Source organism: Danaus plexippus, chromosome 7 (genome assembly GCF_018135715.1).
Source record: "Danaus plexippus chromosome 7, MEX_DaPlex, whole genome shotgun sequence".
Lineage (NCBI taxonomy): Eukaryota > Metazoa > Arthropoda > Insecta > Lepidoptera > Nymphalidae > Danaus > Danaus plexippus.
The window spans coordinates 3,202,394-3,225,548 of NC_083541.1; the positions used below are offsets into that span (position 1 = coordinate 3,202,394).

A 23,155-nucleotide genomic window follows, 5' to 3' on the forward strand; every position below is an offset into this window, starting at 1 on the left:
ATCGAGATTGTCTCGAGAATCAACTGTGAACAGCTTTACAGTAAAGATCGGCCCTTATAGTGGGGATCGGCCCTTATAGTGAGGATAGGCCCTTACAGTGAGGATCGGCCCTTATAGTGAGGATCGGCCCTAATTAGGAAAAATTTACATTATGATGAAATATTTTTCAGTACAAACCTTAAATCGATTTTGTTCTACTACAAATTTTAAAACAAATTTTAATATTTATTAAAGAAAACATTGCAGACGTAATATCAAATCTTTTTAATTGTATAAGTCCACAAAAGGTGTGAAGTTTTTGATAACAAAAAAATGTTAACCTTTTGCACATGGGTTTAATGTTTTTTTGATGATTGTTTTGTACATAGCATATAAAAATAAATTAAACATTTCAAAAGTCATAGAAAATCCATAATTTGAATTTTATAAAAAAATATGTAATCAGTAAACATGTCTTCCACAAGTATTATTAGTTATGTGAAATAAAAAATGTATTGATTGAAATTGTTTCAGATAATTTTTTAAATAGGAATTGACAAACAATTTAATAAGATACTTTATGAAAATAATTAATTTATTGTATATAGATACAGTTCACTGTAATCTTCGACTTCAAAGAATATTTCATTATCCAATTGAAAAGGCTTGCATATTGTCAACCAGTCCATAAATTGTTCATAAATTTCTAAATAACCTAAGGTTTCTGCCATACTTCTGTTAGCTACCAAATAGCACCCTTTTTTGATGTGTTTCTTAAAGAAGAACCACATCTCTTTATGTTTATCTACATCAACAAAGAAATCTAAAACATTTATGACAATAATATCAGCAGATTGAACAATATCTTCTCTAGTTATGACATCTGCATGTATTACTTCTATTCTTTCTTTTTGCATAGAAAATTTATTTATTGTAGCTTCTTGCACATCACAAAACTCTTTATTTATCTCAATGCCAACTATTTTTGATGCATTAGAAAAATTATAAGCCTGAAATTAAGAATAAATTAGTTTGAAAATTCAAATAATACCCTTTATTAGTGGTATAAAGTAATGTTTTACATACACCATATAACACAGCCCCCAATCTTGAGCCTATGTCTACAAGTTGTTTATTTTCTAAATCCTTTGGTAACAAAACATGGAATATGTACTGCAAAGCCCTTCTCGACATAGAGTGAGAGATGTACGTTAGTTCCTGTAAAATTGAATAATAGAATTATATTTTAAAATAGGCAATATAATTTTCCTGTTTGATGACTTTAGCAGTTCTTTTAAACATACAAATAAAATGTCTGCCATACATTAAGTCCTATAAGCAAAGCCAATCCGATGTCCTATAGCAGTTTTAATACAGATAGCCCAAGTACAATGAGATTACATATATATGTTGTGTGTAATGCTGTAACATACAATAGCTCTTCTATATTTAAAAACTAATTATGTTATTGATATAGTTAATAATAATATCTCAAATCACCTTTACATTCCTAGAGTTGCAGTCCAAACAATAATTCCTGTTAACTTTTCCTTTTTTCACCAGATCTTCAACTTGATTCTCATCATACAGGAACTCATCAACATGACATGTGTTCTCTTTATTGCAATCAGCCTGATCACCAACAACTGGTGGTGATATACTTTCAGTAGCCATTTCAGCTTCAAATGGTATAAGTTTATTAATATAATCACCAATCCTTTTCAATTTCTTTTCACCTTTCAGTAAAGATTTTTTCTTCTCCAAATCTGAAATTTTTAAATTTTTCTTGTCTCATAAGATCCACAATACAACTCTGGATTAAGTATAATATATCTTTATTTAAACGATTAGATAGGCAATAAATACCCTGAGAAAACTACTTGTACAGATTTATTTATGTATTGTATTTATATATTATTTGTATTATGTATTAAATTTACTAGCTCATAATATGGCATCAGTACCTAATAAAAATATAAAAATAAGATAATATAACCTGTAATAACTTCACCTTTTTTATAAGCCTGTGAAGAAATCCATTTTTCAATATTTTCCAATTCAGTATTATCATAATTTGCGAATATCTCTAATAACCTACATTTAGCGGTAATTAAACCATCATCTGACATATTGGTAAATTATTATAAGACGTTCATATAATTTAAGGTATAATGTTGTATAACAGTTATAACTTTTGTTTCTTATTATAGTTGTAACTATTACTTATTTATAATCTAAAACTTTAATGCAACCTAACATGCATGTTGTACCTAAATATGTCAAAAACCAAATTACTCTCTGTCATCTGTCATGTATAAGTCAGTATTAGAAAATGATTGGATATGAGTTGTCATGGCTTATATTATATTTTATATTGGCCAATATACAAAATGTTTTAATTAATTACGACCAAGTTGTTATAATGACGCCTAAGTCATATTAATAAAATCCTAGAGAATATTTAAGTAAAATAAACATATACAAGTGAGTCGATAGTGAAAATAATATAATATTATCATAGATATTATTTTTTTTTGGTTAAATTCGTTCCATTCAGAACAGGCAAAGTGAACAAAGCCCATACAGCCATGTCTTTTGTATTTTGTGTCTTAAATAAATCATAGACATATTACAACGTTTCTAAAAACTATATGACTGATATTTTTTTAGTGGGAGGTAGTATATAATTTTTATTTTTATTTTTATAGACAGAAATATTTACATGGTTATGGTTGTTATTGGAAAAGTAAGTAATATAGCATTATTAAATCAAAAAAGTATAGTTAAAATCGTAATTTTATTTTAATAAAAGAATTACACTGTTTTTTTCCAAACACAGTGTAATTCTTTTATTTTACTAGTTAGTACTGACATGAAACCAATTGATATTAGTATCGTTTGCTATATACGACACAGTAGTGTTTTAAATACTATTAACTATAAAAATGTTGGTATGTAGTGATCCTATTTCCAATCAAGCGATAACAATTTTTTGTGTGGATAAAGTTTAAATACTCTGCAATTATAACTATTTATGTGCTATTTGATCATATTTCTACATTAGCACATAAATTAATTCATTAAGTAGCGAATAGACGGATAGTAATGTAGTAGGGTTATTATTTTGAATTTAATTTGAATTATGACAAATTGAAATTGACAGTGCATATCATCGTGTGTGTTGTTAACTCTTGTAGCATGTCCTACATCAAAGCAACAACAACTATACTTTTAAAATTATTTACTTACATTATAAAAAAATTATAAATAAGATATTAATAATTAATATCACTACTGATTTTACTGACGTCAATCTGTGACCTCGTTTGGATCAAAATAAATAAGACTTACAATGTTTCGGCATTTTAATTTACTTGGAAAACTATTTGCAGATAAGTTTAAGTCCGATTAGATTTTCTTATAAGAATAGTATTTGTAAATAATTACAATATAAAATCCTATCAGACGGGTTTATTGAAGAGTGAATCACACAAGAAATAAAATGGGTGACAGTTCAAGTACCGGAAAAAATATTGGAATATGGATATCCGATAAGAAAAGTCACAAACTTAATTGGAAGGAGTTAATAAAAACATGTAATGCACATGGATACAATATAGTTAAGGTAGGGTAGGACAAATATAATGTAAAACTATGAAAGTAATATAGTTGTATCATAGTTTAATTCAGTAATTGTATCAAATTTTAATTCACTAGTAGTAAAATCATCAATGATTTTATAAATGTCATCCAAAAAAATGTTTTGCAGTTAGATTTGGATATTCCTTTCGAAGATCAAGGTAGAATGGATATATTTCTTCATAAATTAACGGATGTTATTGCAGCCGCTGATCAAGGTGATGTTAAGGTAAACTATTGTTGTATTTGTTTTTCTTTGATATAGTTTTTTTAACTTTTTTCATGAAACTTATCCTTGAAACTTAAGAAGAAAAAGATATTCTGCTATAAATGGCTTTTTGGGTAGTGTATTTAACTGTATACATGATATTTTTCAGGCATCCATTATCATAGGAAGGGTGGAGCAGTATTTATCCAATCATCCACACATCACTGTTATTGATCCTCTAAATAATGTGCGCCTTCTCTTGAACAGGTTATATAAATATATTATTATACAAGTAATTATAGTTTCTAATAAAAAAACTTTTTGATAAACTGTTTGCAATATTTTTTATGGTCATAAAAATATTTTCAATGTCTATAACTACAAAAAATCTATTTCAGATACTGTTATTATACAATTTTGCAAGATGAGCTATCATTCCAAAACCATGGCATTTTTACCCCAGCTTTTGCTGAATTTAAAACTAGTGATATAGAACAAAATGTAGAAATAATGAGAAGTAGAGGTGTAAAGTTCCCAGTTATTTGTAAGCCGACAGTAGCTCATGGCTCTAAATTGGCACATGAAATGGTGTTGATATTTAATGAAAGAGGCCTCAATGTATGTAAAGCGCCCTGTGTAGTTCAAAATTTTGTTAACCACAATGCTGTCCTACATAAAGTTTTTGTTATAGGAAATAAGTAAGTTATATATATATCATGTGTGGTAAATTATAAATTTAAAATATTAATAACATTGTGTATTGATTTTAGGTATCACATTTCTGAGAGACCAAGCCTTAAAAACTTTAATGCTTCTGAAAACTTGGATCCAATATATTATAGTACTGGTGAAGTTTGCAAAGCTGATAGCAATTCAACGCTTTCAATATTGGACCCACACGATAAGTCTGATATTACAATGACACTTGATGAAGACAAAATCAGGACAATTATAAGGATTCTTAGAAGAAAGATTGGTCTTGTATTAGTTGGTTTTGATGTAGTGATAGATAATGTGTCGGGAAACCATGCTGTTATTGATATCAATGTATTTCCCAGTTATGATAGTTTTCCAAATTTTTTTGAACTTTTAATAGAATCTATTGAAGATACAGTAAGTAGAAGTGGTAATATGGATATATCTGACGACATTGTCGAAGATCACACGCTGAATGGTCTTGTAAATATTGGTGATAGCCATGCTAGTTACAGTGTTATAGGAATGAATATTAATTAATTATAAACTTTTTGATTTTATATTTCGGAAGTTGATAATTTTTGTAATATCAAAATTTAAGTATTTAGAACATATTGTAATGCAAAGCTTTAAAAAAATGTATCTTATGGTTGCTTTTAAAACAATTATATAGCAAGTATTTTTTTTTTACTAATTTACATTCCTTTCAAAACTTTAATTTGAAAATGTATTATCATTTATATTGTCATGTAATTAGTATATATTTTTTTACCTTATTTATGTAATTTTAAGGTCCATTATAATTTAATTTATATGATAAAGTAACTATTTGAGATTACTTACATAAACTACATTAACAGTTACTGTTGTGTTTTTGTTACGTAACATTTTTGATGCGATTTTGAACATTTTTGTCTTATTAGACACTGGAATAAATTTTTTATATTAATTAAATACTCTTGCTTGCTCTGTTTAGCAACTTATTAAAATCTTGTCCAAAGTTCTCTTAACGAGATTCATAGCTAGAAGAGAACGCCAATATTCTTTTGGGAGTTGTTTTTCCCATTGTCAAGTGATAGCAGTATTTTTGGCTGTATATCATTATGGATACTAAAATTCGCCTAAGAAAAGTTTATTTATGGTGCTAGTTTTAACAGTAACTTAATAGATTCTACTTGAGATCTTGTTTCGAGAAATGATTACAACCTTTTTGGTTTCGGCTTGTCTGTTGCTGTTAGCCCTAATGGCTTTGTCCTGGACCTACCCGATAAATTCGGGCCTGAAGACCCTGGGGCGGTACTCCCGTCAAAAATGTGTCCCTTTAAGAGTCTGGACTCTACTTGGGATGTCGTTGAAGAGGGGGGAGGGTGGCATCGGATGATTGGACTGCATGACGCCCCCCGACACCAGAACGCCGGAGCGACGTGTATGAACCGTGACCTCGTCTTCGCCGGCGAAGGCGGTGTGTGTTTGTGTTGTAATTGAGTGTCATGGGGGTATTCATGTCTGTGTTCTCGATTGTTATTTTGTCGTCATGGTCTAATAAGACGTCTTAAAGACGCCTCTTGCCTGGCCTTACCTCTTCGACCGTGATATAAGCATAATCAACACTTTTGACATAATCTTCATTGCACTCCCGTTAAAAATCTGGATTTGCATTATCGTCAGCTTAGATAATCTTGGGGATTGGTCGAAGGTATTCGTCGATGGAAACTATGTGTGTCCGCTTTACTAACTGTTAAAGTTTATATTACATTTCTATTCAATTTAGAAACTATTAATTTTACAATACTGTAATATAAGACAGAAAGCTTGGGTCTAAAATTATTGAGGTAGTTTTGTTTTAGATCGTTTTGATATTATTCTATTTCTTATTTAAGTAGCTGTGCTCATGACAGCTAGAATAGCATAGGTAGTTCTTTTTTATACCTACAGTGCGACTGACAGTGGTTTTGCAACAGCAACATCGATTTGATGTGCTATAAGACGTGATTTAGTTATCTACCCCGATACGGTGTAGTAAAATATTTCAGGACTGCTGTTTATCTCAGCACCATTACAAAGTTACTAGTTCTAGGTTAAGATCGATCTCAGTGCTTGCTAAGTTGCTATTTATGTATCCTCGTGGCAGATCTCTACATGGAAATGTAGAACTAATTACAAGTAGAAAATGTAAAAAACGTTTCTAGGAGCTCTCAAACATTCAAGTTCTGCCTATAACTTGTATCCTTCATCTATGCCGACCTTCATTCATTTATTCAACCAACAAGATTACATTTTGAAGATGTATTTTATACAATGTCTCTGTCCACTGAATTTAAAACAAAAATTTTATTTTTTTAATTTTTTTTTTAAATTTCCGACTTTATTGCCTATGTTATCAGTTTATATTTTAAAATCTGTTGATATTTTTCACGAAAATTACCAAATGATTAGAATATTTTACTCGATGCTTTATTATATTTTATCTGTTTGGTACATATTATTTGTTTGGTGTCCTTCCATTTCATATGTCTAATCGCAACAAGTTAGTCGTGGCAAATCTTATTTCATTTTAGACAGCTTTAAACAATAATATTAGTATACTGAACAATTAGAGACGTTAGTTACGAACTATCTGAGTTACGCACGTCACTCTTAATTTTTCTCAAATCTTATAAACTGCTTCGCCGTTGTTAAGAATTTTTTTTTGTGGATAGTGTGTTTATCTTTAGAGCCGAAGATAATTCCCATGTGCCTCGATGATTAATATGTTTAGTAATGAGTTCTATTGAATGTTTTTTAAGTATTTTAGTTTCATAATACTAAGGCGCCACAAAAAAACATGCTGCAAAGTCCAGTAATGCACAACGATTTTTTTTATATAAATTTTAATTAAATATTTATTTCAATGTACATAATCACTTATGACTTTTTAATTCTTAAAACGTGTAAACGATAAAATTTAAACAATCTAATCTTGCAATTTAAATATTTTTAGTTAGCAAAGTTTTTATTATATAATACATACGAGTAGATTATGTAATAATAATGTTTGATGACGATAACAATTCAATTATTTAGAAATAACTAGTCATTATCAAATGTATTTTAAAATAAAATATGTACATTGGAAGATAATCTTCTGATAAAATATACGGTTTTGTTTGTTTCTTAGGATTTTCGGATAATATTTATTATTTAGTTAGTTTTCCATAGCAGATTGTAGAAGAGGGGTGTGTAAATTTCTCAACTAAAAATGGATCAAAGCATTTCGTTACATCAATAGATAGCTTTATGTGAAAATATATCTGTTCCTATTAGGAGAAATGTATTGTGCTATTTATTTTATTCCTTCGTGTAATGTAACGATACTTATCGTATTTTTTTGTTTCCACGAAATACTATGTCAACTATGTTTACCTCACAATTACAAGTACATTTTTATAAAATACACTTAAAACCGAAAACCAAGGTCATGAGAAACAAATATAAGTTTTTATAGACCCTTATATTAGTGTTTAGGGCAGGACGAAATGTTATTGTCTCAAGGAGAGTCAGTAAGTAGGTGGGTGTTTTGACTTTTCACAATGTTATGTCTACACTCGGTTACCTTATACCTACGTACTCAATTGTCGGTAACTTGAAATGTTATATTCGAAATAAAGGCATTTCATAAAGCAATTGTATTGTCTATCAAGTTGTGACCATTTGTTATTTAACGTAAATAATTTTCACTCAATAAGTAATAAACTTTGATTAATTTCTTAAACCAAGTCGACAGTGTTCTATTGTTTGCTAAATGTCATTGAAATTTCAATTAATATGGGTTTAATTGTTAATTGTATCGATTATTGTGTTTGTAAACTGTACCTATACAGTATTGATATAATGATATTGTGTATATTTAAGGTTACCTAATTTGTGAGTATTACATAAAATAATTTATTTTGGTGATGTTATGAGTAATGAATATTAAATTAAACGACAATCATTGAATCAAATACATGTTATTTAATACGTATGGACAATAGTTATTACGAAATAAACCTCATAGCAGACGATAAGTTTGGAAGGGTGACGGCCATCTTTGACAGATAATGACATAATGTTGCCTTGTTTACTGTCGCGAATTTCTTGACAAATCTCATTTCTAATTTTAATTAATTTTAAAATGAGGTCTACGTGTTGTTGCGAGGAAAGATATAAATCGATGGTAATGTTGATTAACACCTGCATATTTAATGATTTATTTGAATTATTGTTAGGTTTTTGTACACGGAACATCGCATTCAGGCTGTATTTTTATATGCTCAGAGATTTTTTAATTAAAATCAATTAAAAAGGAAAGTAAGTGATATGAAGGATGAATATATCGAATGCTTTAAGCACGATATGAAATGGGCACTTTAGCTTAATTGACAAAGCGATTGGAATAGGATATTCCAGACAATGCAGTTCCAATCCTGCTTGTGTCGAAGATTTCATCATATCTATTTTTATAAAAAAAAAAAACAGATTAATAAACAAATTTTATATAGCACAAGTCACAACATTGTAAAATGATATGAATAAGCCTATATTGTGAGGATAATTGTTACCACGAAGCGTTACAACGTTAGAATAACAAAATGACGCTCACAGTATAAATACTTTAATCCCTAATTTTGATGTGGCTAATACTAATATAACTTTTAATTGAAATATTTAAGGTATTATTTTATTTTTTTTGGGTAAAAATATATAATATTTTATAAAAAATTAGGAAACGTATTATATGTTAGTATGTTAATGTTATGTATTATAGATACAGAAATAATCCATTCTGTTGAAACATGTTTTTGTAACACAATCTTGTTCTATAAGAATAAAACGAGATGTCAGTCCACCTTTCTGTTCCGGCATACCGATATATTGGTTAATAAAACATAATTAACCAATTTAAAAAAAGGACGGTTCAAATTGTCTCTATATTTAACTCATATATATATTGGATTTATTTTTTTATGAACATTGATAATTTTGTGTAAAAGTATGTATATTAATTTTATTAATATTACAACAACTCTGGATTATATTAATCATCACAAAACATATGTTGAGACATCTTAAGTTTTTTTCAATAAAATAATTTAATTATGTATTTTCATATTTAATATTCATATCAAGGAACTTGAAGTGATTTTTTAAAGATTTAACCTATTCATTTTTACCTGACTGCAACGAAGCTAAAAAAGGAGGATTGTGTTATTGACTCGTATGTAAATACGTTGATGAGCGTGTTTCAAAGTCCGCAACTAACTAGCAAACGGGTTAATCTCATTTGTTAATTTGTACATTGTTAGATTTATTTTGATAGCTCGAATACACTGACTATGCTATTATAAAATGCAACGTTTTTTTTTTGCTTTTACATGTGATACGAATAACAATTCATTTTCGTTGTATTAACGTACCTATGTTTAAACTAGTCGTTCTGTGTGATAAATGGTTACACACCTAATTTAGTCTGTGAAATAACCAGTAAATTAACAAATAAAAATAAAATACATCTTCTTTTTTTCTATTTTTTTTTTGCAAAAAACCGTAATAATATTGTCATAAATTTTTATCTATCGTCAGCGATCAATTACACTTTTATGATACGAATATTAAGTGCGATAGCTGATATGTGACCCAATTAGTGGTGTTCTGTTATTTTTATTGCAATATGAACTTCTGTAAGACGAGATGGCCTGAAGTATATTAATATATGCGCTCGTTGTAATTCAATAATTGCAAAAAATGTTGTTTTATTTTACAGCCTGCGCATTTGTGTGATGTAAATATCATGGTGGGGACGCACCATTGAAGAGAGGTCAGCTAACAAGGTTATTTTTGACGTAAGCCTTAAAAATACCATTGATGGAAGGCTTCATACACTTAAACTTTAAACTCGCTTGAAAAGAGTTCTGTCGTGTAATTTCTGCCATTTAGCAATATATTTTCATAGTTTCATCCTCATGTTTGCTTAAATATCTTGAAAAATGCAATAAGTCACATGTTATTGAAGACGTTTTATTAGTTATTTTAAGTAAATCATATTATATATTCTTCTTATTGTGTAAGCAGTAGGAACCAGCACGGTGGCCTAAATGTATTAAACAATGAATGCATCGATTAATATTTTATTCCATTCCCATAAACTTTGTCATTTATAAGAAACTAAATTTGTATTGACGTGTATTTTTTTTTATTTTCTTTGAAATACGAATTTCAGGTATATCTTAATTATACCTATTTTTCACTCTAACTTAATTACATTTAACAATTACATATTTGAATTTTATAGCGAATAAAAAATGTAAGTGTCCTGAACTAAATAATTTTAATGAAACATTTTATTTCATATTAACATTAAACTCGATAAAAAATAAAGATTGCTTTTAAAATAATATTGTATGTTTACTGCAACTGTGATTCATGTTTGCTTCGTAATTTTGTCATTCCATAAGGCATAAAGCAATAGTCAAAACGAGACTGATTTACGACTTCACAGATAAGTTTATTAAATTATACATTATATTTAAACATTTAAATCTAATGAGCATTATTATAAACATTAAAATCTATTAAAAATCTAATGAATGACGAATAGTTATTGAGCTTATCATTTCCACATAAATCTTTTTATATTTAAAAAAAGTTGTAATGTATCTTTTCAGTAGTTCAACTTCTTGACGACTAAATAGTGCCTTTGCAAACTAATCGTGATTACTACAAAAAATTCCTTCTCTCAACATTATAACCATAGATAAAATTATAAAGAGAAATAATAACTTAGCCTTTTAATAACAAATTCGTTATTATATAAAAGTTATTAATGATACTCTATGATACATAGGAATTCAATAAGACATGCAACAATAGTTACTTCACTATTACAAAATAGTAAGTTATCTTGTGTCTACACATAATTATTCATAATAAATGACTATAATAAATTAGTTTATTATAAAATATGTAATAATTTGATTTTACAAGCGGCTCACAACGAGCGTCTAGCCGACATTACTATAGACGCTGTAATTGTTAATTCGACACAGTTCCGTGCATAAATCACATCTAGTTGCAGCCAGAAGTAAATCTGTACAATTTATTATGCATTATGGTATACTACTTCCGTGGTGATGCGGACTCAAAACGCAGGAAGTTATATCTACATTGTTAATATCGTTAACGAGATAAACTGACTAACTGACTAACGGTGGATGATGAGATAGAAAAATTTGAGCCTTGTAATTGTTGTTGCGTTGTTCCGAATTGCGATTCAGTCAGCTGTCGGCACATGCGGCACATGCACGTGAGCCGCGCGCGCACATCGCTCGCTAACGTCCATTTTCGCGCGATAAACGTTCGAAATTTAAATATCAAATGAACCTATATAGTGAAGATTTATATTCTTATGTCATTTAACTTCCAGCCAAATAATATAAAAAATCTCATGTTAAATTATATGTAACGTGTACGGTGTATTTGTGACAATCATGCGCCGTGTTTTAATTGTTAATTTTCTGGTGCTGTGTACGAAAGAAAGATGTCTGTGTGCGTAGTATTGTGTTAATTGGATTTTTCGTTGTAATTACTGCCTGAACAGGTTAGTATCAAAATTTAAGGTTACGACTAGATTCTAAAATATTACACGAACTAAATATATCTTCATGAAATATTAAATATGATAAACCTAGTGTAAGTAGATGAGGTAACAGCAGCACTAACGGCATTATTAATGTACCATGTTTGATTATATATGCAAACGTAATTAGCTTTATTAGACCGGGGACAATGAGAGGGTTAGTAGGTTTATTATTAACATATAATAACTTTAAAAACGAATGTTTACTTATCTCATAACAGTTTCTTGTAATGTTAAAATAACTGCGTTAAAAGAAAGGGCATAAAGTGTTCATTACCTTACTAGGATTATCGAAATTTATCTACAAAAAAAAAAAAACTATATTTTTCAAGCTTTGCATTTTCTTAAATAAATTTTACTTAGGTCATTTTTATGGTATCAAATAGAGGATAAAACCTTTTATTTTTTACAGTGAATTTGGGTTAACCTATAAACGAGAAATCTAACTATAGTTGGTTAAATGTACATCAATTACTGATTACCATATTAACGTTCTATAGGAAAATACATAATTGCAAACAAGACATAACCGGACAGTGTTTTTACTTGTTTATGATGATAACGGAACTTTTTAAATGACCGTTCATATCCGTCCTTGAATTATTTTCACAGCCGTTTATATCCGCGTTGCATCTTTGACGGCCGCAACCGACGCAAATCGGCTGTCATATCGAAATTGAATGTTTATATGGAAGTTTAAACCAAGAATTATGACTTAATTCGAAAATTGTGCATGGTTTTTGAAAAAAGAATTTAATCTTTTACTCAATAAATCGACCAGTATGTTTATTCTAGGTTTATATCTTCACATACGAAATGTTCCCGTTTCTCATTCAATAAGCTAGGTTAATACTATAATAAGATTAGATTTATGAATGAAAAAACTGTTAACGCTCCGCATGTAGCGTGACGATTCCAACTGAGACTATGCTGTGATAACTAATTACACTGCAATTAAATGTATCAGATGTAAAAGACTGTGAATAAATTGCATTACATATTAGGACCTATAAGAGTAAATATCGTTTAAATTATAGTTATATATTCGTTTATTCGTGCTTACTGTTATGAGGTTTATAAGGGGTTATTAATCTAAAGTAAAAAGTCAGGATTCATATAAAGTAAAAAATAAAATATACCTAATATAACTTATGAAAAGTAATTCCAAAATCAAACAAGGTCAAATAAAAATATTTATTTATATTTTATTCAGTCGACTATCAAAGCTTTATTTCTTGTTTCTTAATGTCATGAAGTCTTTCATAATTTCGAAACGTAAACTCAAAAAGAAATATTATTATAAACTAGATAGAAACTATTACATAATAAAATACCTACAGTTTTCCATCCATCTTATAGAATTAAATGTCTTTTAGAGATAGGAATTTTTTTTTTCTAAATGGATTTTGTTATTTACAAACTATAAACGTCCTCAATCTAGACAATACCTAAAAAAACTCTTGTTACAGAAACCTTTCGTATTCCCTACCATCGAATTGACATACTTAGTTAATTTGATGATAACATTTTTTATAAGTTTGAAACAGATTCAGGGAATACGAATGACACTATAGATATGTAAATAGCATCGTAAATAAAACTACGCTATAAATTTTTATGATTTTATATAACATTGTTTAATATATATCTCACAGTTTCATTTCAGTTTGTTTATTTTATATCCATAGACCATTGATACTTTTATCATATTCTTATTGCGCAGTAAGCTGTAAAATAAATGTTCTGTTAGTAGATTTTATCACACCACGATATATTTTTGAAATGTGACATGATAATTATGTAAAACTTTCTAGATCATAAAATCTGAATCGATGTGTTTATATGATGGCTTTTTTATTGGAACAACATGTTATCTTTACCAGACATCGAATAGTAGTGTATTGTTGGTATATGCATCTTGAAGCGATTTATTTACTGTACCTAGCATATCATAATCTAGTAGTATTATGTTCGCTATAACATATAGTATTGACATTGCAATGATTTAAATAACGTCACAACTATAAACATTGAGATTCAAAGTCGATATCTGGTTTACAAATTCCGAATTGGTCCCGCTCGAGATCCCGCGACCTTCGTTTAGGTATCGCGGAATCAAATCGTCTTGTCTCGTAACTGTAAAGTGAAACTAGTTTGACTGTCGGCCATTTCTCTAATAGGATCGGACGTTCCGCACGGTGGGTGCTCTTTCTACACTTTTTCTTCAAGTGCTTGGACATATGCTGACCTCTTTGGACTGGATTCTAACTAACATCCTTATTTGTTGTTGCCGATTTATGCCACTACACTACAGAATGACAACAGCACAGGTTATGGATTATAACTATGCGACTTGAACAAAGTTTGTTTAAAAAAAATGTATGCAAATTATGTCAAATGTTTGATTGACGTTTTGATGAATCACGTGACAGTTTAGTTGATCGTGTATCAACGTTTTTTGCTTTGAGACCGATGAACTTTTGGCTAGCACTTAGTAAGTTGTCTGTATTAATTTTTAGCTTGTCACATCATGCTTTTAATTAGAGGTTATATGAAACGGTAGCGGAGTCAATATTGTTTTCTGTTTTGATACAAAATCTAAATACCCTAGGCCCATTTATATGCTGGAGAAATATATGGTTAAATAAATAACATTCTTCGCTCTTAATAATAAATAATGTATTTATTAATAGCTCATACATAATGTATTCGGTATTAACTGGTCTTGGATGTCGATAATGGCTGCCAAATTAAATACTTACACGCCTGTTTAATTCAATTATTTTTTTTATTAATCTGCAAAAGATTTTTTTGATAACTAATGTTATTGATTACAGTATAGTCTGTTCCATTAGTCACTGTCACGATAATATTTGGATTTTTAAAAAATATATCGTATTAATCTTTTAAAATATAAAGATACTTTTTAGTTTTCTTAATCTTTCGTGCTCTGAGATAGAGCCTTTTAGTCACCTTTTAGGTTGAACTTAAAATCAAGCAAATATTTACGAAACTCGCTGGTAGAGTTTGTGAAATGACGAATCGATTTGCTTAAACAAATACATTACGGAAGGTACGAATTTTGTATGACATTCTAGTAGCACTGTTAGGTTATTTAGGCTTTATTTTGGTGACACATCGCCGTTGGCTGTATAGTTTTGTACATTACGAACAGATTTTATCTGTAGATAGCTGTGTGGTTGTTTACATTGCTTCGTTTACTTTAACTATCCAAAAGCCGTGTGGAAATCGTTAACAAATAAATTTTTATTTGTCAACGGTCTCATACACGATAATCGTTTCTAAAACTCGTTCCAGCGAGGTCTTTTGTTACTCTGACAGGTCAAGGCTGCTGGATGCCGACAATTTGTTCATCTCATGACAGACCGACTGGCACAAGTGATCCCATGTTACAATACCGACGCATCCCAGACTATTGTTAAATGACTAAGCGATATTGGCATGTTTTTAACTTTTGTATATAATTTGTAGGTCGATTTTTTTACTTATTTTAAAATAATTTTCATATAAAAAATATCGATAATTCTGACCGAAAATGTTCACTTACCGACTACGATTACTTCGTAGAAATTGACTTTAAGTGAATTCAGTATGATACGAGAAAGTATTACAACTTTTGATATCCGTTACCAAGTATTATGGCATGATGTGGTCGTTTTATCTTCAAAGCAAATCAGTCTATTGGTATTAAAATATAAGGAGGAAAGTAGCTTGTGATTTTGACAGATAATGTAATGAGACGCGATGCACTTTGTACTTCAAAATAATAAATCCTTGATGTTGTACATGTCTTCCTTTAATGCTGGCAATTTACAGAATCATCTGACGCAGACTTGAAAAGATCACGTTCATCGTTGTGATTATAGTGCGGGTAAAGTAAAGAATAATTGCTGTTGTTCGGTTATTTATTAGTGTTGAAATATGTTTTTCCTCAACTTTCTCATTTAAACAGAAGCGAATTATGTATAAACTACCGCTGCATACCCATAAGGGATGTAGTTTGCATCGTGATATTTATTATAATTTTATATACAAGTAACTCATTGCTTCCGTACCATCGCCTCTCAAAATATGCTACAGTTGAAACGTAAACATGACACTATTTTTTTTTGTCTATACGTGTAAGGTTTGATGAAATACATTATTAACTGTCTATAATCTATACTTTAAGAATTATTATTTGTCTTAAAGCTCTCCTTATGTAAACCTTTTGTCGGTCGTCGCAAGTGGCTTATCATCTTATGCTTATGATAAATATGTCAGATAGTTCTTAAAATCTTAAAGAGAATTCATGGACTGTTTTAATTTGTAAGGCTGAATATGTTTAGTAAAGGAATTCTTATTATGAATTATATCATATTTATTTATACACAGTATAATTAAAGAATTAAAGAAACTTTTAATTTAATAGCATTTAAGGTTTGATCCAAGAAAAAAAAATTCGAAACAACCAATATATTTGCTAATATTGACTAATTATTATAATTCTACAAATTTTCATAATAACAATAACGGAGATATTTCGTGCATGAATTTAATTTTCTATGTCATCAACGAATACTTTTCTATATTTTAGACCTTGTAATATTTTTAAGTTAATAATTATTGTATGTATTTTCAATAGTTTCATCCAAAATATACTTCTAATGTAGGTATAGAGTATTCAGAACTCATTTAAATTTAAATAATCAGATGATGCTTTATCTCCTGTAACTATTAATTTCGTTTATATCAATTTCACTTATAGATTTCATCAAGGCAGTGCCTTTTCATGTTGTTTAAACCTACATTTCGAATTGCGAGAAAATATTTAAAATTTAACTTTATTTGATATCTGGATAGTTCGTGCGATATTTTTATGTTTTTTCACTATCTAAAACGACACGAACATATGTATTTTTTGGTAATATACTTTTATATATCATATACAACGATTTCCTGTTTCTACGAAAATTGTTGGCGTGTGAAAATAAATAAATATAATAAATAAAATATGTCCTAATTTATAGTGTTGTGTAAAAGACGAAGTGTTTTTTTTTTATATGGAATAAATAAATGCAATAAGTGCACCTGCGATACTATTTTATGGGGACTGTTCTGTTCTTTATGCATCATTGCTACCCGTACTTATACTTAAACATCTGCAAAAAGAAGTATCCCTATTAAATATGTCTTAGAGAGCGTGGACGGTGAGAACCTGTTGATCCATGAGTCTTATTAATGCTTATACCATTTCTTTAATTGTTTTCCTGCTATTGTAATTAAAATAGTTATAAAAATCTTATAATAACTTTCATAAATATTTATTGCATCTTGTTCTGTGGCACGTTGTTATATATATCTGTCATTAAAAAAAATCCTTTACAAGTCTGCCCAATGATAAGATAATGATTAACTAATAACGACTTTAGATTACCAGTATTAATTATAACTTCAGTTATTACGATAGATTTTCAATTTCAGATATCGTTTCCAATTTTGGCATAACATAATTTAGTCAATAATTTGTTATAGTGACATTGACATTTGTAAAGTGGAGGGAAAAGTTTGTGTATCGATTGAGACGTTGCTGCAATATGCCATATATAAAGATGTTCGCTGCAGCCCGAGGCTGAGATATAAATTAATAATTTCACTATGTGGCCGCATTTCGAAGCTATAAATCTTAAATCACACGGCCATATATGCAACGAATTATTATAATAAAATATAATTTTATAACGTAACTTTAATCTTAAACGCTCATACAGCTCTAACTCATTAAGGCCAGGGCACGCTTTACGTTGATTCCAAAGATGCTTAAGATAATAAGTGACTAATAAAACAAATATTTATGTTGTACAACCGTCTGTTATAAAAGGTTTGCGGTAGGTTTACTACATATTGCTATAAACAGCATATCTCTCATTGTCACATAAATCTGCGGTGGACACGATTCTAGACAACAATATGTTATAAGCTTGGTTTTTTATACGTCATATAATGTCCCTATATATTGCAGGAACGGCTAGCACAATACTCAGACAAGGGTTAATCGTCTTGGATTATTTAAATTACATTCGGAAGTCCTATTTGGGTGGGCCGGAAATTGTAGCCGTAAGGTCGTATTCACACAGGCTTTAGCAATATTTATTCATAGCTTTATTAGTTTTTAATTTGATGTATATTTTATTATTAACGTTATTGTTAATTAAAACAATCAGTGTGAACGCTCTAACGTGCTGGGTTAGTGGGTAAAAGGTGAGTGCTCTGGCAGTCTATCGGGTCGTGTGGGTTTATCTTGCTTTCTACTCGCTCTGAATTGTACCTACACGCCTAATGCACATTGCACGTATGCTGATACGTGTGAATTACACGTGGGAATGTATAATAAGCCTTAACGTGATACACTTTAGGCTATAAACTTGTGTTAACATCAAAGTGATGACACTTATCGGCCATAAGTATAAACGTGTGGAATAACTGTATTTCTATAATGCAAATTTTAATCCAATTCGAAAAGGATGGTCAGTCTCAATACGTTTGTTAATTTTTCTACCTGAACGTTTTAGCATTAAAATATGATGGCATTTTATATGAATCTTACCTCATATTGTTCAGATCGCATTCTGTTATTTCGTAATAATCTTAATTTTATAATCACGGCATACTCATATAAAGAGCAATTATGTTTTTTATTTTCTTAATTAAATATTATTGTCTGTGTTCTACATATTTTTTCCCTTTTCGATTTTATTTATTATATTTTATACCATACACCTTACACGAATAATAATAAATTCTCTTGAAATTTCACATTTACTAAATACTTACTTCTAAGGCAATATCGCGTTTATTCGTAATAAAGTTTATACAATTATGTAGCTGGTATGTTCTAATTTTAAGTTTATTATTTATTTAAGACTTATTTAAGAACTTGCTTTCATGAATTTATGAAAGTAAATTAATTATAAAAGTTTAACTAAGAATCAAATAAGTCCAATATGGTAAGAAAATCTGATATCGCTTTCTAGGGAAGCCACGAACTAAAATATGGCCACTTATTGTACGTAGACGGAAATGTGTTCTATTTTGCATAGATCACTTCACACACAGACCGTCCCACGTTGTTAGTTACAGTTGTTTATTTTTTATATAACTACTGCAATAAATAACCATTTTTTATTACCCTGTAACATCTTATTACGGTATAGTGCGGAAATGCATATATATCAAATGATTCTTAATTGGGCACACACTTTTTCTATACAAAGTTTGGAATGGGATTTTTTTATTGTATATAGAGAAAAGCTAGCTGAAACGCGACTTTATCCCATTTTTTTAGATATATTAACAAAGTTTTATATACTGTACGTTGTAGTTGTTACAAAATTCTAGTATCCAATTTTAATAACTTTATATTAAATTAAGGTATTGTAATATTTTTGATATCGGTTAAGTACGGAATATTTTTTTTTTTTATGCAATCTCTTTCGTAGTGTCATGATTAATTGACAATTGCCGAACTTTTTTAATATATGATATACATTTAATGCCTTTATGAATGAAGTCGACTTAATAGTCTATCGAGAGCACTATCTGTTTTCATATTCATTGTAATCCCTTAAAAGTGAAAGTACCTATAACTCAGAATACTTCTCCGTACCATCATCACGATCTATGATCTGACATTCCTATTGTTGTGTTTTGATCGAATACGTCCCGACAGATTATAAATGATTATTATAACAATTTGATATTTAATTATAATTTAAGAAGTGTAACTTAATACAATTCTAAATAAAATGGATTTATGTAAAATATAATAAGTATTAAATATTTCTATTAAAATAAATATATATTTTTTTATGAAATATAAGTAAACATAACTCGGTCAAGTAACATTCCTTTTTATATATTATTTAATAAAATATTGAATTAAATAAAAAATAAAATAATAGTGTCTATGAACTTTTTATTACGTATTTCTTATGTAATGGAATTTAAGGTTAAAGTGCGCCTAAATATTTCAATAATATGTCAATACAATATGTAAAACCTCCTTTAATATTAATCTCTCAGTAGTGAAAGTGGCTGTATAGATAGGATCGTCTCATTAGCTCCCTCACGATCTAATGAGTGCGACACCTCTATTGTTGCTAGAGATCGTGTCTCATTGTGTTAAACGTTTGAAAAGTTTCAAATAATATTCCAAGCACACTATTCTCTTCATTTTGAAATAAGCGTAAATTTAGTTCTCTAAAATTTTTAACAAAACTCTTATCAGGGTCCTTATAAATACAGATTATAAGTAAAAAACTAGACAAAAAGATAGATCCTAAATTCAAGATCGTAGGATTGAAACTTTATTTCTGAAATTTTCATATCACAGCTAAATCTCCATAAAGATTTATTAGACTGATCTAATGATTATTTTGTGATTTCTAACAAGCAACAAAATATCGTATTAGAATTTAAGTAAGATTCGTTTCATAACGCTAGCCAGTTCCGCTCTCTAATAAATAAGCTCTGGTCAATAGTCTTTAAGTTCATACCATCGGTGGCAACATACGAACAAATATGGCGAAGACGACTTTGCTGTTCTCATACGAATAATTGTCACGATCGTCGATGTGGTCAATTAGTATTACACCCAACCAGTTTGTAATGGCCTAGCAAATGCCATAAAGCAAAACGGTGTTTGAAGTCTATAGTATCTGTACCGGGAATTGGGATAGATTTATTTTTCTTATATACATATATTTTTCAAAGTCAAAGCACAAAATATACTGCCAAAAAAAAAAAAAAATAATAGAAAAAAATTATAACGTATAAAAAACTAATTTATTTTGTTAAAGTTATAACATTATTGTGATACGTATATATATGTATATGTATACCTACAAGTACATAGACGATCGACGAAATTACATACATTAACGTTTGTGGCTGAATGTTTTGAACATATTTTTAGTGCGAAAAAAATAATATGCGATATATATTATTCAGCCATAATATTACCATATTTTAATTTGGACTACTATAGATACCGGTTTAAACCCCAACCCTAATTAAGAATGAATCGTAAAAGATAACCTGTTAATATATTCCATGTAGAATTTTGTCATCTTTATTTATGAGTTGAATCATAAAAGTAAAAGTTGATTAAATGTTGATTAATCAGAAAATTGGTACAGTTGGTGACTTTTTAAAAACTTATATGCATATTATAAAATAAATTATTAGAATAAAAATATGTATGCATTAAGTTCCGTAGGCTGTTTATTTTACACAGATTAAGATAAAAAAATAGTAAATTTATTGATAAAATGTAATAATTAATCACAGGTCACGCATATTATGAATATTAATTAATTAGTTGCAATTTATTAAGAGATAGTGTTTAATGAAATGAAAAAACAAGAAAAATCAATATTATTTTTGTTTAGATAACAAAGAATGTGATTGCAATATGAGCGGGGTACCGTTGTTCATAATAAACATCTAGGGTTGCCAATTTTTTTTGTACATTTTATAATTGAAATGATAAAATATGCTAAGCAACTTATATAATCAAAATGTATTGAATGTTATGGTATGATATATTTCGTCATTAAATTAATATCTAAAAAAAATGTCTTAGTATATCTTAAGACATTTTAAGTAACGACCCTAACAATTAGGGGTCACTGGCCGAGGTTCTCTGTTATTGTTAGCTTGTCTAATTGATCGATCACTTGTAGTATACCTATTTAATCACTTCACACTAAATTAACACGTGCAAGTTCATTTATTGTAGTATGTGTTATTATAAATTTTGTTATATAAACACAATAAGCGAGGCTACAGTTTATTCATATTCAAATCGTTAGTGTAATTTTTTATAACTGCTGTATGTTATGACTTCATGTATGTATGTGTATGTGTCTGTTGCTGGTTCACAAAAAGCAGCGATTAAATTTATGTGTATACTATCGATTTATTTTCTATGAACGCAGCTATGGTTGTGGTAATAGATATAGGTAATAACTTTTCGTTCAGAAAAAACCTGTAAAAAAATTGTACATTTTTTTTGTGAACATACTTCGTTGGGTCCTAATAATTTAGTTTGCGATTGCATGAATAATTTTAAAGTGCAAAAAATTTTAGTCGTACATCTTTCCAACACTGTCTAGCTCTTAAGGTATAATTTAGACAAGACAGTATATATGTATGAATGAATGTCTGAACATTCAGCTATTAGGTACTATTAAATAGTGACGACAGTCTATAAATTTTGGGAAATATATCGAACGGTTAAGTCACTTAAATATTATATTGTAAAGTCAAAGAAATGTTTCCCAGAACGAATTTGCATCAATTTCAAAACAGACGGTTGATTTTCATTCATAGAACATCGAAGCTTCGTTCAATGGCTGGTGATTTGAGGAATTGGAACACAAAAATATATACATCGAAATAATTATAAAAACAGTTATTTTGATTTAAAAAATATGTATTTTATAGAACCCTTCATTGTATGTATTAAAAGAACAAAATAGGGTACCCTTGATTATTTTATTTTTTTCTTGATAGGTTTTTAAATATAAAAAAAAAACATTTAGAACATATATTGCGGTAACTGAAAATTTTTGTTTTTTTTTTCGGGAATTTATTTAGTATTTCAATTCCCAAATACTTCGTTCATGATTAAATACCATGCTGCCTTGATATTGTATAAATTTTATTTATAATAGGTAGTTTTATTATCCTTTCAACAAGTCATTTACCATCGAACGTGTGTGAGGGTAACACAACACCATATTGTTAAAAAATCTAAACTTATAGAGATGCAGCGATCAAAAGTGATCGATGTAACGAAGGTTATATTTGATATTTCTGTTATTATATACATATTAAATATACATTTATCAAATTTTGAATATTTTTATAGTTTCAATGGTATATTTTTATTCCACTTAGTATGCTTTTGTATTATT

At 28.9% G+C, this 23,155-nt stretch overlaps 3 protein-coding genes across 5 annotated transcripts in view; 2 read left to right on the forward strand and 1 right to left on the reverse strand.

Moving 5' to 3' along the window:
* Positions 1–556: 556 nt before the first annotated feature.
* On the reverse strand, positions 557–2,266 carry LOC116770584 (uncharacterized). Its single transcript, XM_032662119.2, has 4 exons — positions 1,991–2,266; positions 1,480–1,745; positions 1,066–1,197; positions 557–989 (listed from the first exon to the last, which is right to left on the reverse strand). The coding sequence occupies exons 1-4, from the start codon at positions 2,106–2,108 to the stop codon at positions 570–572; spliced, it is 936 nt and encodes a 311-aa protein (XP_032518010.1). The 5' UTR covers positions 2,109–2,266; the 3' UTR covers positions 557–569.
* A 441-nt stretch (positions 2,267–2,707) lies between these two features.
* LOC116770840 (inositol-tetrakisphosphate 1-kinase-like) lies at positions 2,708–8,505 on the forward strand. 3 transcript variants are annotated; one of them, XM_061520961.1, is made up of 6 exons: positions 2,708–2,725; positions 3,372–3,604; positions 3,749–3,847; positions 3,996–4,093; positions 4,225–4,524; positions 4,597–8,505. In XM_061520961.1, exons 2-6 carry the CDS (start codon positions 3,482–3,484, stop codon positions 5,060–5,062), a joined length of 1,086 nt encoding a protein of 361 aa, XP_061376945.1. In that variant the 5' UTR covers positions 2,708–2,725; positions 3,372–3,481; the 3' UTR covers positions 5,063–8,505. The 3 variants fall into 3 exon arrangements, with proteins under 3 accessions (XP_061376945.1, XP_032518358.2, XP_032518359.2); XM_032662467.2 differs by lacking the exon at positions 2,708–2,725 and having other exon boundaries at positions 2,889–3,604; XM_032662468.2 differs by lacking the exon at positions 2,708–2,725 and having other exon boundaries at positions 3,491–3,604; positions 3,753–3,847.
* A 3,328-nt stretch (positions 8,506–11,833) lies between these two features.
* LOC116770506 (apoptosis-stimulating of p53 protein 2) overlaps positions 11,834–23,155 on the forward strand; it is a 134,458-nt gene continuing 123,136 nt past the window's right edge. Inside the window, exon 1 of the mRNA XM_032661991.2 lies at positions 11,834–12,137. The gene's annotated coding sequence lies outside the window, so the exon portion shown is untranslated. The remainder of the gene's footprint in view (positions 12,138–23,155) is intronic.